Below are 12629 nucleotides of genomic sequence, written 5' to 3' on the forward strand. Positions count from 1 at the left end.
ACTGTTTACAATAAAAAAAGAGGAAACAAGCCTTTAAGCTGGGCCCTGCTTGAATCACCATGATCCAGCTGTGCATACAATGGACAAAAACAGCTGTTAAAAAAAAAAAAAAAGGTTCTTACGGGACACACTTGGTAACTGGGGAAAAGCCAGGTGCGAAACAGTGTGGTGTGTGTGCTATCACCTGTGACCTGGTGTCAGCACCTGCCTTCAGCTACAGAAGCAGCGATTGTCCTGAGGAAAGCATCACATCTCCTAACGTTCTGCCCATCAAGCAACTTGTAATTCAGTCCGTTTTCCAAGTGGAAATGGTGCCCTACAGAAAGAGATGCCCAGCACACCTGAGGCCTCAAGGCCTTGGAGGACAGGTTACCATTCAAAGGCTGTGCCACAGACCTTGCCAACAACAGCCAGCAAACCCAGTCCCTCCCCACATCCCGGGGGCAGAGACAGATAAACTGAGAAAAGAAATACTGTTTATATCCCATGAACTTTTAAAAATTAAAACTCTTTATTTAAACCTCTTAATAGCATCTTAACAATTTGGTGGCAGCAGCAGCAGCACTACCAAAGACATATTTTGAAAAGCATTTACAAAAATACATTGCACAAAGTCCTATCTTGCATCTTTAAAAATAAATATTCAAAATATTTCCACCCCAAATCAGTTTTATATAGGAAATTTTGATTTATATATGTAACCTGTAATATATGAAACATCTGTACATTTTATCCGCTTTAACTGCATAGTTCCAATTCTAAGGAGAGTGAAAAAAATGCTGCTTGATGTATGAATAGTTTCGTGGATTTGAGGACTGTTGTGCAATATACAGAAAACCAGTCAGCACCATCGTTTTGTCTTTTTCTGAAAACACAACATTTACGGTACACCGAAAACTGTCTTAACCCAACACAACTTAAATAATTCTTAAGGTAAAACATCTGTAACACTTTAAGTGCCTTGCAGATATCTCATTATTATAAAGTCTGCTCAGTAAAACAGTCTAAGTATTAAATAGTAATTATAACCAGAGAGTCTCACGAGAATCACGTGAGAATGGTGACAGCTGTGATAAAAGGCAGATTCCAGCCAGAGCCAGTAAGAAGTGCTGCTGAAGGAAAGAGGATCATCCTGAAATGTAACGGCTTCACGACCCTGACACACCAGACAGCTCCTCTGATCACCACCAGTGAAGAGAGGAAGGCTCAGGGTATCTCGTGCTCCCTATTCAGCAAAACTCAAAACGACCCCTGAAAACACCCAAGGTGAGATTTCTGGGTTTCTGTTTACTGTGAATCCCAACAGGAAAAGCCTTGCTGAGACCAAAGAACCCCATCTGGGTGTTTGCTTAGATCCAAACCAGCCTCCTTCAAGTCACACTGACTTCAGCCTACAAGGAGAATGAAACGCTCCCATATTCCACCACGGATATTAGTACAGCGAGTCCAGACTGGAAACCTTTCTCAGAAGTAGAGCAAACAAAGCAGAAAAACCCATTTTAGTCATTTCCCCATGTGGAGACTTAGTACGTACTGGTGCTGAATAAAGGAAAATCCCAGCTTGAAGGAAAGGAGTTTAGAACTCTGAAAATTTGGTGACATTGTTTTTCCCTGAAAGAAATGTGTGTTGGATTTAACAGATGAAATTATCTGCCCTCCAAAAGTCCTTTAGAAGAGCCAGTGCAAGGCTCAAGACCAAAGCGTCAAGAACACGCCAGACTCTCAGCTTCCTCTGCTTTGCTCCTGTTGTCAAGGAAATGCAAATACAAAGAACTTCCCATTAAAAACAAGGAGCGTCTGAGACACGTGTTCAACACGCTTCCCCTGCTGCTGACCCCTCTGCACATGCAGTCAGTGAGCACCCAACAGGTGGCGCCAGGGCGCCCGTCACACGCTCTAGTCCCTGGCCAGCAGCCACGTTTATTGAAGGAGTGGCACTGTCCCATCAGTGTATATGCCCTCGTCCACGAAGGATTCCAGTGTTTCAGGCTGTCCCAGTATATACAAAAATGTACAAAAATAATGAGTAGTGTCTTCACTTGACAGGTTCGCCATGAACTCTGAACCGATACAGACAGGTGTACTCAGGATGGCCCCAGTTAGAAAAAATCCGAAGTTCCACTATTTGGAAAACTCTGTCGTCGGGTGTTTTCTGAAATCAAGGAGGAAAAAACAAAACAAAACATGTATTTCGTATTTATAACCCCAAGCCCAATCACTTCCCCAAATATGACGTCTGACAGGAAGCAGCTAAATTGGAAATTAACCTTTTGTTGTTGTTGTTGAGACAGAGTCTTGCCCTGTCACCCAGGCTGGAGTGCAATGGCGCGATCTCAGCCAACCTCTGCCTCCCAGGTTCAAACGATTCTCCTACCTCAGCCTCCTGAGTAGCTGGGATTACAGGCACGTGCCACCACGCCCAGCTAATTTTTGTATTTTTAGTAGAGATGGGGTTTCACCATGTTGGTCAGTCAGGCTGATCTCGAACTCCTGACCTCGTGATCTACTCGCCCCAGCCTCCCACAGTACTGGGATTACAGGCGTGAACCACCATGCCCAGCCGGAAGTTAACTCTTTAATATGATCCTTGTAAGTAATGTATCACGGGGCATGAAGCACGGGTAAAACTGAGAACTCTATTAGCCACAGAAAGGCTCATTAATGCAGAGCCAGGAAACGCAGGTTAACGTTTTTCAAAGGCTGGTCCTCACGCTGCTTTCCAGTCTGTTGATGCCGGCTGGGCCCTGCTGTCACGAGAGGCTGTGGGACTCAAGAGACCCCAGGGCAGTGCAAGTCCCGGTTCTTACCAGGGCCTGGAACATCTGGAGCGACTCCCCGTCCTGATCATACGTGAACTGTCCCAGAAGCTGCCCTTCTTCCTGATACTCATTTTCTAATCCCTGAAATCGAGACCATACAATCATGAACTAATGGAAAACTAACACTGAGCAGAGAGAACTGTTCCCTTCCACAGCTAACACTGAGCAAACAGGACCGTTTCCCTCCACTTAGTTAGAGAAAGTCACTCCTCCACGGCACAGTCATGAGGCCTTCCCTGGAAGGAAGGGGTGTGTTTTGTTGAGGGCTTCACATAACCCATGACACGTCCTGAGGTCAGCACGATTCCCCCCATTATACACATTAGGAAAACTGTGGCCAAAACAGGACACACTCATGTATGTCAGAGAAGTGACCCCGCCCGATGCACAGACCATGCTCAGCTGCTGCCCTCTGCACAGTGGAAGCTCTGGAGCACCCTCTGAGCCTGGGGAGACGAGGCCTCACTAGTGGGAGGAGGGGCCACAGAAGACCGACTCCAGCAGGAGAGCAGGCAGAAGGGGGTGCTGGGCCAAGCTGGGGTGTGGGGAGTCAGGGCTCAGTGGGGATAGAGATTCAGACTAGAAGATGGAGCAGCTCTGGAGATAATAGTGGTGATGGCAGCACGACAGTGTGACTGGACTTAACGTCACTGGACTGTGCACTTATTAAAATGGTAAGCTTTATGTTGTATTTTACCAGAGTCAGAAAACTAGCAGAAGATACAGGGGACTATTTGCATATCTGTTTTGAAATGGGAAAGGACTTTCTAGGGAGTTCCAGCTCCCTAGATCTAAAGAAATTCCAGCGAGTGAGTAATTACTGCCTCTGATAATCACCAGTGAAATAAAAATACAGGGCTGGGCGCGGTGGCTCACGCCTGTAATCCCAGCACTTTGGGAGGCTGAGACGAGCGGATCATGAGGTCAGGAGATCGAGACCGTCCTGGCTAACACGGTGAAACCCCGTCTCTACTAAAAATACAAAAAAATTAGCCGGGCGAGGTGGTGGGCACCTGTAGTCCCAGCTACTCGGGAGGCTGAGGCAGGAGAATGGCGTGAACCCGGGAGGCGGAGCTTGCAGTGAGCTGAGATTGCGCCACTGCACTCCAGCCTGGGCAACAGAGTGAGACTCTGTCTCAAAAAAAAAAAAAAAAAATACAAATAGCCAGGCGTGGTGGCGTGGCCTGTAGTCCCAGCTACTCGGGAGGCTGAGGCAGGAGAATCGCTTGAACCCAGGAGGCAGAGGTTGTGGTGAGTTATCACGCCACTGCATTTCAGCCTGGGCAACAAGACGAAAGTCCGTCTCAAAAAAAAGAAAAAGAAAAAGAAAACGCTAGTAACACAGTGCACTGACTTGGCCGTAAAACATGCTGCTGGCCTCTGAAACCGTGACGCCACTTGTGAGTGTCTTGTCCATGGGGATTAGTGAAGGTGTAAAGGAGCGGCAGTTACACAGGGAAGCAGAAAAGGGAAAGAAATACTCAGTGAGAGGAGAACCGGCCAGATAAACACGGAGGATTGACGCTACTTGAGGATGGCCATAAAGTCTAACTGCCACAGAAAAACGCTCGTAATACAATTTCCTTTTTTTTTTTTTTCCTTTTGCGACACAGTCTCGCTCTGTTGCCCAGGCTGGAGTGTAGTGGCTCAATCTTGGCTCACTGCAGCCTCTGCCTCCCAAGTTCAAGTGACTTTCATGCCTCGGACTCCTGAGTAGCTGGGATGACAGGCACGCACCATGCCCGGCTAATTTTTGTATTTTTAATAGAGATGGGTTTCACCATGATGACCAAGGTGGTCTCAAACTCCCAACTTTAGGTGATCCACCTGCCTCGGCCTCTCAAAGTGCTGGGATTATAGGCGTGAGCCACCACGCCTGGCCAATTTTTTTTTAAGGGCAGAAATACTTTTATGAAATGTTTTATGAAAATTTTAAAGGTTCATAAACACTACTGTCTGAACTGTAATTTTTTTTTTTTTTTTTTAAGACAGGGTCTCACTCTGTTGCCCAGGCTGGAGTGCAGTGGTACGATCTCAGCTCAAAGCAACCTCCGCCTCCTAGATCAAGTGATTCTTCTGCCTCAGCCTCCCAAGTATCTGGGATTACAGGCGTGCACCACCATGCCTGGCTTTTTTTTTTTTTTTTTTGGGTATATTTTAGTAGAGACCGGGTTTTACCATGTTGGCTAGGCTGGTCTCGAACTCCTGACTTCAGGTGATCCGCCTATCTTGGCCTCCCAAAGTGTTGGGATTACAGACTCAACTGTATTCTTTAAAAGGCATGCGGAAGAAACCAGAAAGTATCACAGTATTAATGGTGGGTTTTTCTGGGGCTGGGATCATGGCAGTCCTCTTGTCATTTAGCTGCTCCCATGTCACCCAGTTGCACGAACACCTGTCACAGGCAACCTGGCAAAGGCGGCGAAGAGCAAAATCCTTAGGCGTGTCTGCCTTGGTCAGTGTAGTACTGTATGTAAAGTGGACATCAGGTAATATGCCATTTCTAAGTTACCCTCCCTGGAAAAACACTAGAACGTTCCCCTCAACACTGAATCTGCTGAGAGAGGGCGGCTGGAGGCAGCCGTCCCCAGTGCGCTCACGTCACTTGCTTTCATCTGTGGGAACTCCCAGGAAGGTGTGGGAGGAGGAGAGGCGGCCACGTGCACTCACATAGACAGCGAAGTCCTTGGGGGCGCTGCTGATGTTGCCTGTTGGCGACAGCGTCTTAGGAATGTGCTCCAGAGTGAAGGCAGCTGGGTGGATCATCATGGAGAGCCTCACCACCAGGTACCCCTGGGAGCCTTTAAATGCCCAGCAATTACCGGGGTAAATGTCAGGCTGAGGAAAGGAAAAACATGAGGACTCAGAGTGTGAGCATGCTCTTACCCACTTAGAAGCAGTAAGAGGAAAGGCTGATTATACTGAGCTAAAAATAATTTTTACATGGTAGAAACTGCCATGAGCAAAATCCGAAGATAAGCTGGGAAAAAATTTGTAATTCACTCCTCAAAGGGCCATTATCTCCAGCCTGTATGTTGTATAAAAGTTAAAATGACCAGAACCTTAAAGAAAAATGGGTGAGACATACAACATACTTCAAAGAAAAGGTGAACGTCAGTGGTCCTTGGTCGTGGGAAGATGCCCTCCACCCTGCACAGCAAGAAGGGACAACATCACAGGGAACCACCACTGCCCCCTATCCGACCAACATCAAATCAAGGGTCTAACAGTCTGCCGCTGACGCCCTGGGGAGATGCACATTCTCACCGCCTGCCACGGTGCGGCGTGCAGCCCCAGAAGCGCAGCTTGGCGAGGTCAGCCCACTGTGCACACAACTGCCTCTGGCCTGCAGTCGCACCTCCACCTCCAGGTGCAGGGACAGAACTGCAGGATGCAGATGCGACCGAGAGCACGCCTCACAGCGCGACGTCCCCAGGCACACACAGGGACTGGCTGAGAAGCTGCAGACGCTGTGTCCAGGCAGTCATGCTGCTGTGTGCAATGGAGGAGGCCGCCGTGCAGGCAGCCTGCCTTCGGTGTGTGAGAATGACACACACGTTAGTTCATGTTTAGACGAGACGGTGAACAACGGGCACATACCCGCCGGCTTCTCCTCTATGCCAGCTGTGCATTTACTGCCCCTCAGCCCCCAAGCCACCCTTCTGCTGCGCTTTTAAGATGGAGCTGAGCCTTGAACTGCTCTCCCTTTGCCAGCGCAGAGCCTAGCCCTTGCCAGCTCAGGGTGCTGGAGGGACACTGAGGTTCCCTGGTTCCCCTCTTGGGAGTGCTGCAGCCAAACGCCTGGTGAGTCACCCTGCTGTGCACAGGCTTTCCCAGCATGCTGGCACATTCCTCGGTGTGGCACCACAGCAACTTCCCCGACGTGCAGTGAGCAGGGCCACGCCCTCGCCCAAAGGTCTGGAGCGACCCTCTGGTGAGGCTCCACTGTGGTCCCTTCCATCTGCTGTCCCTATGTTCTGTAAACGTTCTCTTTACTTCCCAGGAGCCGAGAGCTTCGCGGTCCAGTCCCATCACAGTGACGGCGGTTTACATGAAGTCTGCCCCTCCAGGGACGTGCAGTTCCTGCTGAGAGAGAACTGTGCCAGGGAGGGCTGAGCTCCACCCTCTCCCTCAGTCTCTGAGACACTGAAGCCACGCTGCACTCTCACCCCCAGATCCCCACCGGCATCACGCTGACGACGCTGCGGGCCAGTGAGCTCCTCTGGGAGGGTCAGGATCACCAAGCCTGCTGAGAAGGAGGTTACGGCCAGGAGCAGAAGAACCGCCATGCAGGAACACCGTGGCAACCCCGTGCAGGAAACCTGTCGGCCCTGCCGGGTGACACAGACTGTGCCGGTGGCGCTTGCGAGCTGGCACGGAAAAACCAGCTGCATGCCAAGCGCAGGGCTGTGTGGCTTCACTGCAGCAGAGGCTGCATCTGCCTGCAGTGAGGAGGGCTCCCGGCTGCGCCTTCGGGAGCAAAGTGCTGGTGAGTCTGTGTGCTGCTGATGGCCACAGAAAGCCAAACAGTCCCGCTGACCTGACACTTCCACCAGGGTGGCCTGGGGACGAGATCATGACGACGACAGTCCCGCAGGACCTTCAACTTCAGGTCACGGGCATGTCATGAATCCTTTCAGGCTGGACTTGTGTTTTCCAAGTGAAAGCTGTCTTGGCATTGTTCCACATACAAGGAATTACTGGACTTTTCTTCAAAACATGTCATGAATATTAGGCAGGATTTGAGTACTGAGGCAAAATAGATCTATCTGTTTAAATTCTCCATCCTTTAGTGCTTTAAACTTGTACAGTCAATAGTATAAAGTATTAAACGAAGCCACAGAAAAGCAGTACACAACAAGGACGACAGCAGAACGTCCAGGAGACGGGGGGTGAAGGCCTGGGAGACGGGGGGTAAAGGCCTACACTGAGGCCAGACAGCAAGGGCCTCCCCACCTATTCTCTCTGAACACCCGAGAAAGCACAGCTGACACTCTCGTGACGGAAGACCCACAGCCCCGAGCAGGAACAGTTGCCACTCACACCACCATGGCTGGACCACCCAAAAGAGGGAGGGAGGAAGGCCGACGGGACCAGCATGTGCCACATGGTCCCATCTTTGCGACGCTAAACCCAAGCCAACAGACGTGTAGCGTGGAGGCTACACGGGGACTCCTTGGTGTGGGAACACTGCTGCTGCTTGCGGTACCAGTTCCACAGACATGTTCATCTCACGAAGTTCTGCCAGGCTGGGGACGTACGACCTGTGAACACTAACAGAGCCCATGCTGAAGAGCAGCTCCGGCCACCGGCAGCCACTCACCTGGATGACCACGCGTGGGGACTGCGAGAAGTACCACAGCGGGATCCCAAACAGACTCATCAGGGCCGTTTTGGTTTCGTACGTTTCAGAACAGCGAGTACTCAGGATGCTGCCACCTTAAAGCAAAGTTCAGATCAGTCTCAGGGCCCAGTTCCACCATTTTGGAAGCAATAGTATTGCACCTCTTAAGGATTTACTCAGAATGTTTTCAAGAAAAGTGCTCAACATCACTGATAGAGAAATGCAAGTAAAAGCTGCAATGAGATTTCCTCTCCCCGCCGTTAAAATGGCTTCTATCCTAGAGACAGGCAGTAACAAATGCTGGTGAGGACGCAGAGAAAGGAATCCTCATGCACTGTTGCTGGGAATGGAGACTAGTACAACCACCATGGAGAGCGGTTCGGAGGTCCCTCAGAAAACCCACAACAGAGCTACCATATGACCAAGCAATGCCACTCCGGGGTACATACCCAACAGAAAGGAGGGCCGTCTATCGTAGGGAGATCCACACTTCTATCTTTGGTGCAGCACTACTTGTTTACCATGACTAACATCTGGAAGCAACCTAAATGTCCACTAACAGATGAATGGGTTGCATAAACACAATGGAGTACTACTCAGCCATAAAAATCAATGAGAGCAGGCCAGGCGCAGTGGCTCACGCCTGTAATCCCAGCACTTTGGGAGGATGAGGCAGACGGATCACCTGAGGTCAGGACTTCCAGACCAGCCTGGCCAACATGGCGAAACCCCATCTCTACTAAAAATACACAAATTAGCCAGGTGTGGTGACGGGCGCCTGTAATCCCAGTTACTTGGGAGGCTGAGGCAGGAGAATTGCTTGAACTGGGAATGAGCCAAAATCACGTCACTGACTCCAGCCTGGGTGACAGAGCAAGACTACACCTCAAAAAAAAAAAAAAAAAAAGGCTTGTCATTTGCAACATGGATGGATACCAGAGGTCTTTATGTTAAGTGAAATAAGCCAGGCATAGAAAGACAAACATCCCATGTTCTTACTTATTTGTGGGATCTAAAAACCAAAACCATTGAACTCATGGACAGAGACAGTAGAAGGGTGGTACCAGGGACTGGGAAGGGGAGTTGGGGCTTGGGGAAAGTGGGAATGGTTAATGGGTCCAAAAAAAAAAAAAAAAAAAAAAAAGAAAAAAAAAAGAAAGAGAATGAGGCAGAGTGCAGTGGCTCACGCCTGTAATCCCAGCACTTTGGGAGGCCAAGGCGGGCAGATCACCTGAGGTCAGGAGTTCCAGACCAGCCTGACCAACAGGGACAAATCCCATCTCTACTAAAAATACAAAAATTAGCCAGACGTGGTGCTGTGCCCCTGTAGTCCCAGCTACTCAGGAGGCCGAGGCAGGAGAATCGCTTGAAGTTGGGAGGCAGAGGTTGTGGTGAGCCGAGACTGCACCACTGCACTCCAGCCTGGGCAACAGAGACTCTTTGTCTCTAAGAAAAATGAATGCATAAGACCTACTGTATGATAGCAGAACAGGGTGACTACAGTGAATAACTTAATTGTGCTTTTTTTTTTTTTTTTGAGATGAAGTTTCACTTGTTGTCCAGGCTAGAGTGCAATGGTACGATCTTGGCTCACTGCAACCTCTGCCTCCTGGGTTCAAGCGATTCTCCTGCCTCAGCCTCCCGAGTAGCTGGGATTACAGGCGCCCACCACACCCAGATAATTTTTTTGTATCTTTTTGGTAGAGACGGGGTTTCTCCATGTTGGTCAGGGTGGTCTCAAACTCCCGACCTCAGGTGATCCGCCTGCCTCGGCCTCCCGAAGTGCAGTGAGCCCCTGCACCGGCCTAACTGTGCATTTTAAAATAACTTAGAGTATAACTGAATTGTTTGTAACTCAAAGGATAAATGCTGGAGGGAATGGGTGCCCCGTTTTCCATGATGTGCTTACTTCACATTGCAGGCCTGTATCAGAACATCTTACACACCCCATAAATATATGCACCTATGTACCCACAAAAACTAAAAAATAGGTAATTAGTTAAGAACCCATTAAAATACATAAGTTTGAAAATGACAAAGGATGTTATCTAATACCAGCTAATAAATATTTTAGGGTTAAAAAAAGTGTTTTTAAACTTCTCAAGTTTTTACATATAGAAAGAACCTCCTACTTTTAGACCAGTCCTTTTCTTAATTGTCCTTTCTCAAATTGAGTGTTAAGAGTTTACAACTGCTTTAGGATACAGAATTTTTACTTACTGAAATTGGGAAATTCTTACAATACTGGCCTTCCCCCACTGCTGCTAGAGAGATAGCTACTCTGAATGAACTTTCCTTGGTTTTTCTCAATGAAGAATAAAGCACACAACTGAGCCTGGTGTCACCTGGCAGGTGAGCTTTCAGGTCCTGAAGAGCAGACCTTCCGTCACAGTAATTACCAATCACAGTGAAAAGGCTGGGACCGTGAGGATGACTGCTGGCAGGTACAGGGTTTCCTAGCGGGGGTCAGAAAGATTTTGGGGTGAGGCAGTGGTGATGGCTGCACTGTGAATATGCTAATAACCACGGAGCTGTACATTTTAAAATGGTGAATTTTTGTGTGAATTACATCTCAATAATAAGAGGAAGCATAAAAAACAAGTCCAGCTTGGCCCTCAATAGGAAATAGGGCAAGCAGAATGTTGTTGTCATAGCAGGACAAAAAACCGCCAAGAAACAAAAACCAAGCTGGCACTGAAGGCAGCACGCAACACCAGGCAGCAAGGGCAAGCTCAGAAGGGCGGCACTCCAGGGGCCCTGGCGCTGGTGAACCACGGGCCGGAGAGGCAGAAACTGATGGTTTTTGTTTTTTTCTCACTCTGTCCCCAGGCTGGAGTGCAGTGACATGATCTCAGCTCACTGCAAGCTCCGCCTCCCAGGTTCATGCCATTCTCCTGCCTCAGCCTCCCGAGTAGCTAGGACTACAGGCGCCGCCACGCCCGGCTAGTTTTTTTTATTTTTAGTAGAGATGGGGTTTCACCGTGTTGGCCAGGATGGTCTCGATCTTCTGATCTCGTGATCCACGGCCGCCTTGGCCTCCCAAAGTGCTGGGATTCCAGGTGTGAGCCACCGTGCCCGGCCAGAAACTGATGCTTTAACCAGGAAAACCAGGGGATTTTAATGTAGCTGATTGAGACCCGAATTTCCAAACCACTGAATTATCTTTTTAAAAATCCTGTTCTCCGGCCGGGCGCGGTGGCTCAAGCCTGTAATCCCAGCACTTTGGGAGGCCGAGACGGGCGGATCACGAGGTCAGGAGATCGAGACCATCCTGGCTAACACAGTGAAACCTCGTCTCTACTAAAAATACAAAAAACTTAGCCGGGCGAGGTCGCAGGCGCCTGTAGTCCCAGCTACTCGGGAGGCTGAGGCAGGAGAATGGCGTGAACCCGGGAGGCGGAGCTTGCAGTGAGCTGAGATCCGGCCACTGCACTCCAGCCTGGGTGACAGAGCAAGACTCCGTCTCAAAAAAAAAAAAAAAAAAAAAAAAAAAAATCCTGTTCTCCGTCTAACTCACAAAGTGCCAATCAATGTTTTCTTCAGTATCAGAACCTTCAGTGCAGCCTTCTCAAGATTACCAGTGTTCTGAGGTACACAGAAACCTGTAAGGATTAACTAGGGTTTTAAGAATAAATGACATCTCGGCTCAAACTGTATGGTTCATGTCAATTGATGCCTCTTAATGGAAAATAATTTCTTCCTAAATCACTGAATTTCAAAATATATAACTAAAAGCACTTAATATTCTAAAAAGGTCACTTTAAACACACACACACACTGATCAAGCCAGTAGCCTTGTTGACATCTACCATTTGGAAGAATCTGGCCATTGTTACTATGACTTCAGTCTGCAGCCACCACAGGAAGAACCCACGGGGTGGCAAATGACTGAACTCAAACCCAGCTGCTCCCGTATTAATGAGATCAGGTTCCTGCACAACCACGCGGCAGAGTCCCTACCCAGCCCTACACCATCGTGGGTTTTAGAAATCCCTCCTGCTCTGCAGACTCTCCAGTCCCTCCACGCACTAACGTGTACTGAACTCAGCATCTTCTGAGTGATAATGTGAGTCTCCCAGCCCACATTTGCAAATCCTACATTTAAAAACTTCAGAAAGGCTGGGCGTGGTGGCTCATGCCTGTAATCCCAGCACTTTGGGAGGCCGAGGCGTGCAGATCACAAGCTCAGGAGATTGAGACCATCCTGGCTAACATGGTGAAACCCTGTCTCTACTAAAAATACAAAAAAATAGCAGGGCATGGTGGCAGGCGCCTGTAGTCCCAGCTACTCGGGAGGCTGAGGCAGGAGAATGGCGTGAACCCGGGAGGCAGAGCTTGGGAGTGAGCCGAGATCGCGCCACTGCACTCCAGCCTGGGCAACAGAGCAAGACTCTGTCTCAAAAAAAAAAAAAAAAAAAAAAAACCACAAACCTTCAGAAAACCAAGATTTCGATTTCCATAACACG

The 12629-nt window shown here is 48.9% G+C and overlaps 1 protein-coding gene across 25 annotated transcripts in view; it reads right to left on the bottom strand.

Moving 5' to 3' along the window:
* Window positions 1–489: 489 nt before the first annotated feature.
* SUN1 (Sad1 and UNC84 domain containing 1) overlaps window positions 490–12629 on the bottom strand; it is a 57905-nt gene continuing 45765 nt past the window's right edge. For 23 of the 25 annotated variants that reach the window (XM_031665657.1, XM_003895628.5, XM_031665655.1 and 20 more), the window contains 4 exons: window positions 8143–8258; window positions 5490–5657; window positions 2808–2900; window positions 490–2152 (listed from right to left, as the gene is read on the bottom strand). In XM_031665657.1, coding sequence (XP_031521517.1) covers window positions 2036–2152; window positions 2808–2900; window positions 5490–5657; window positions 8143–8258 — 494 coding nt within the window. In that variant the 3' untranslated portion in view covers window positions 490–2035. Of the gene's footprint in view, window positions 2153–2807; window positions 2901–5489; window positions 5658–8142; window positions 8259–9865; window positions 10620–12629 lie in introns of those variants that run through there. The other 2 variants (XM_021935586.2, XM_021935584.2) reach the window with 2 other exon arrangements.

The sequence above is a fragment of the Papio anubis genome, chromosome 4, assembly GCF_008728515.1.
Source record: "Papio anubis isolate 15944 chromosome 4, Panubis1.0, whole genome shotgun sequence".
In the NCBI taxonomy this organism is placed as follows: domain Eukaryota; kingdom Metazoa; phylum Chordata; class Mammalia; order Primates; family Cercopithecidae; genus Papio; species Papio anubis.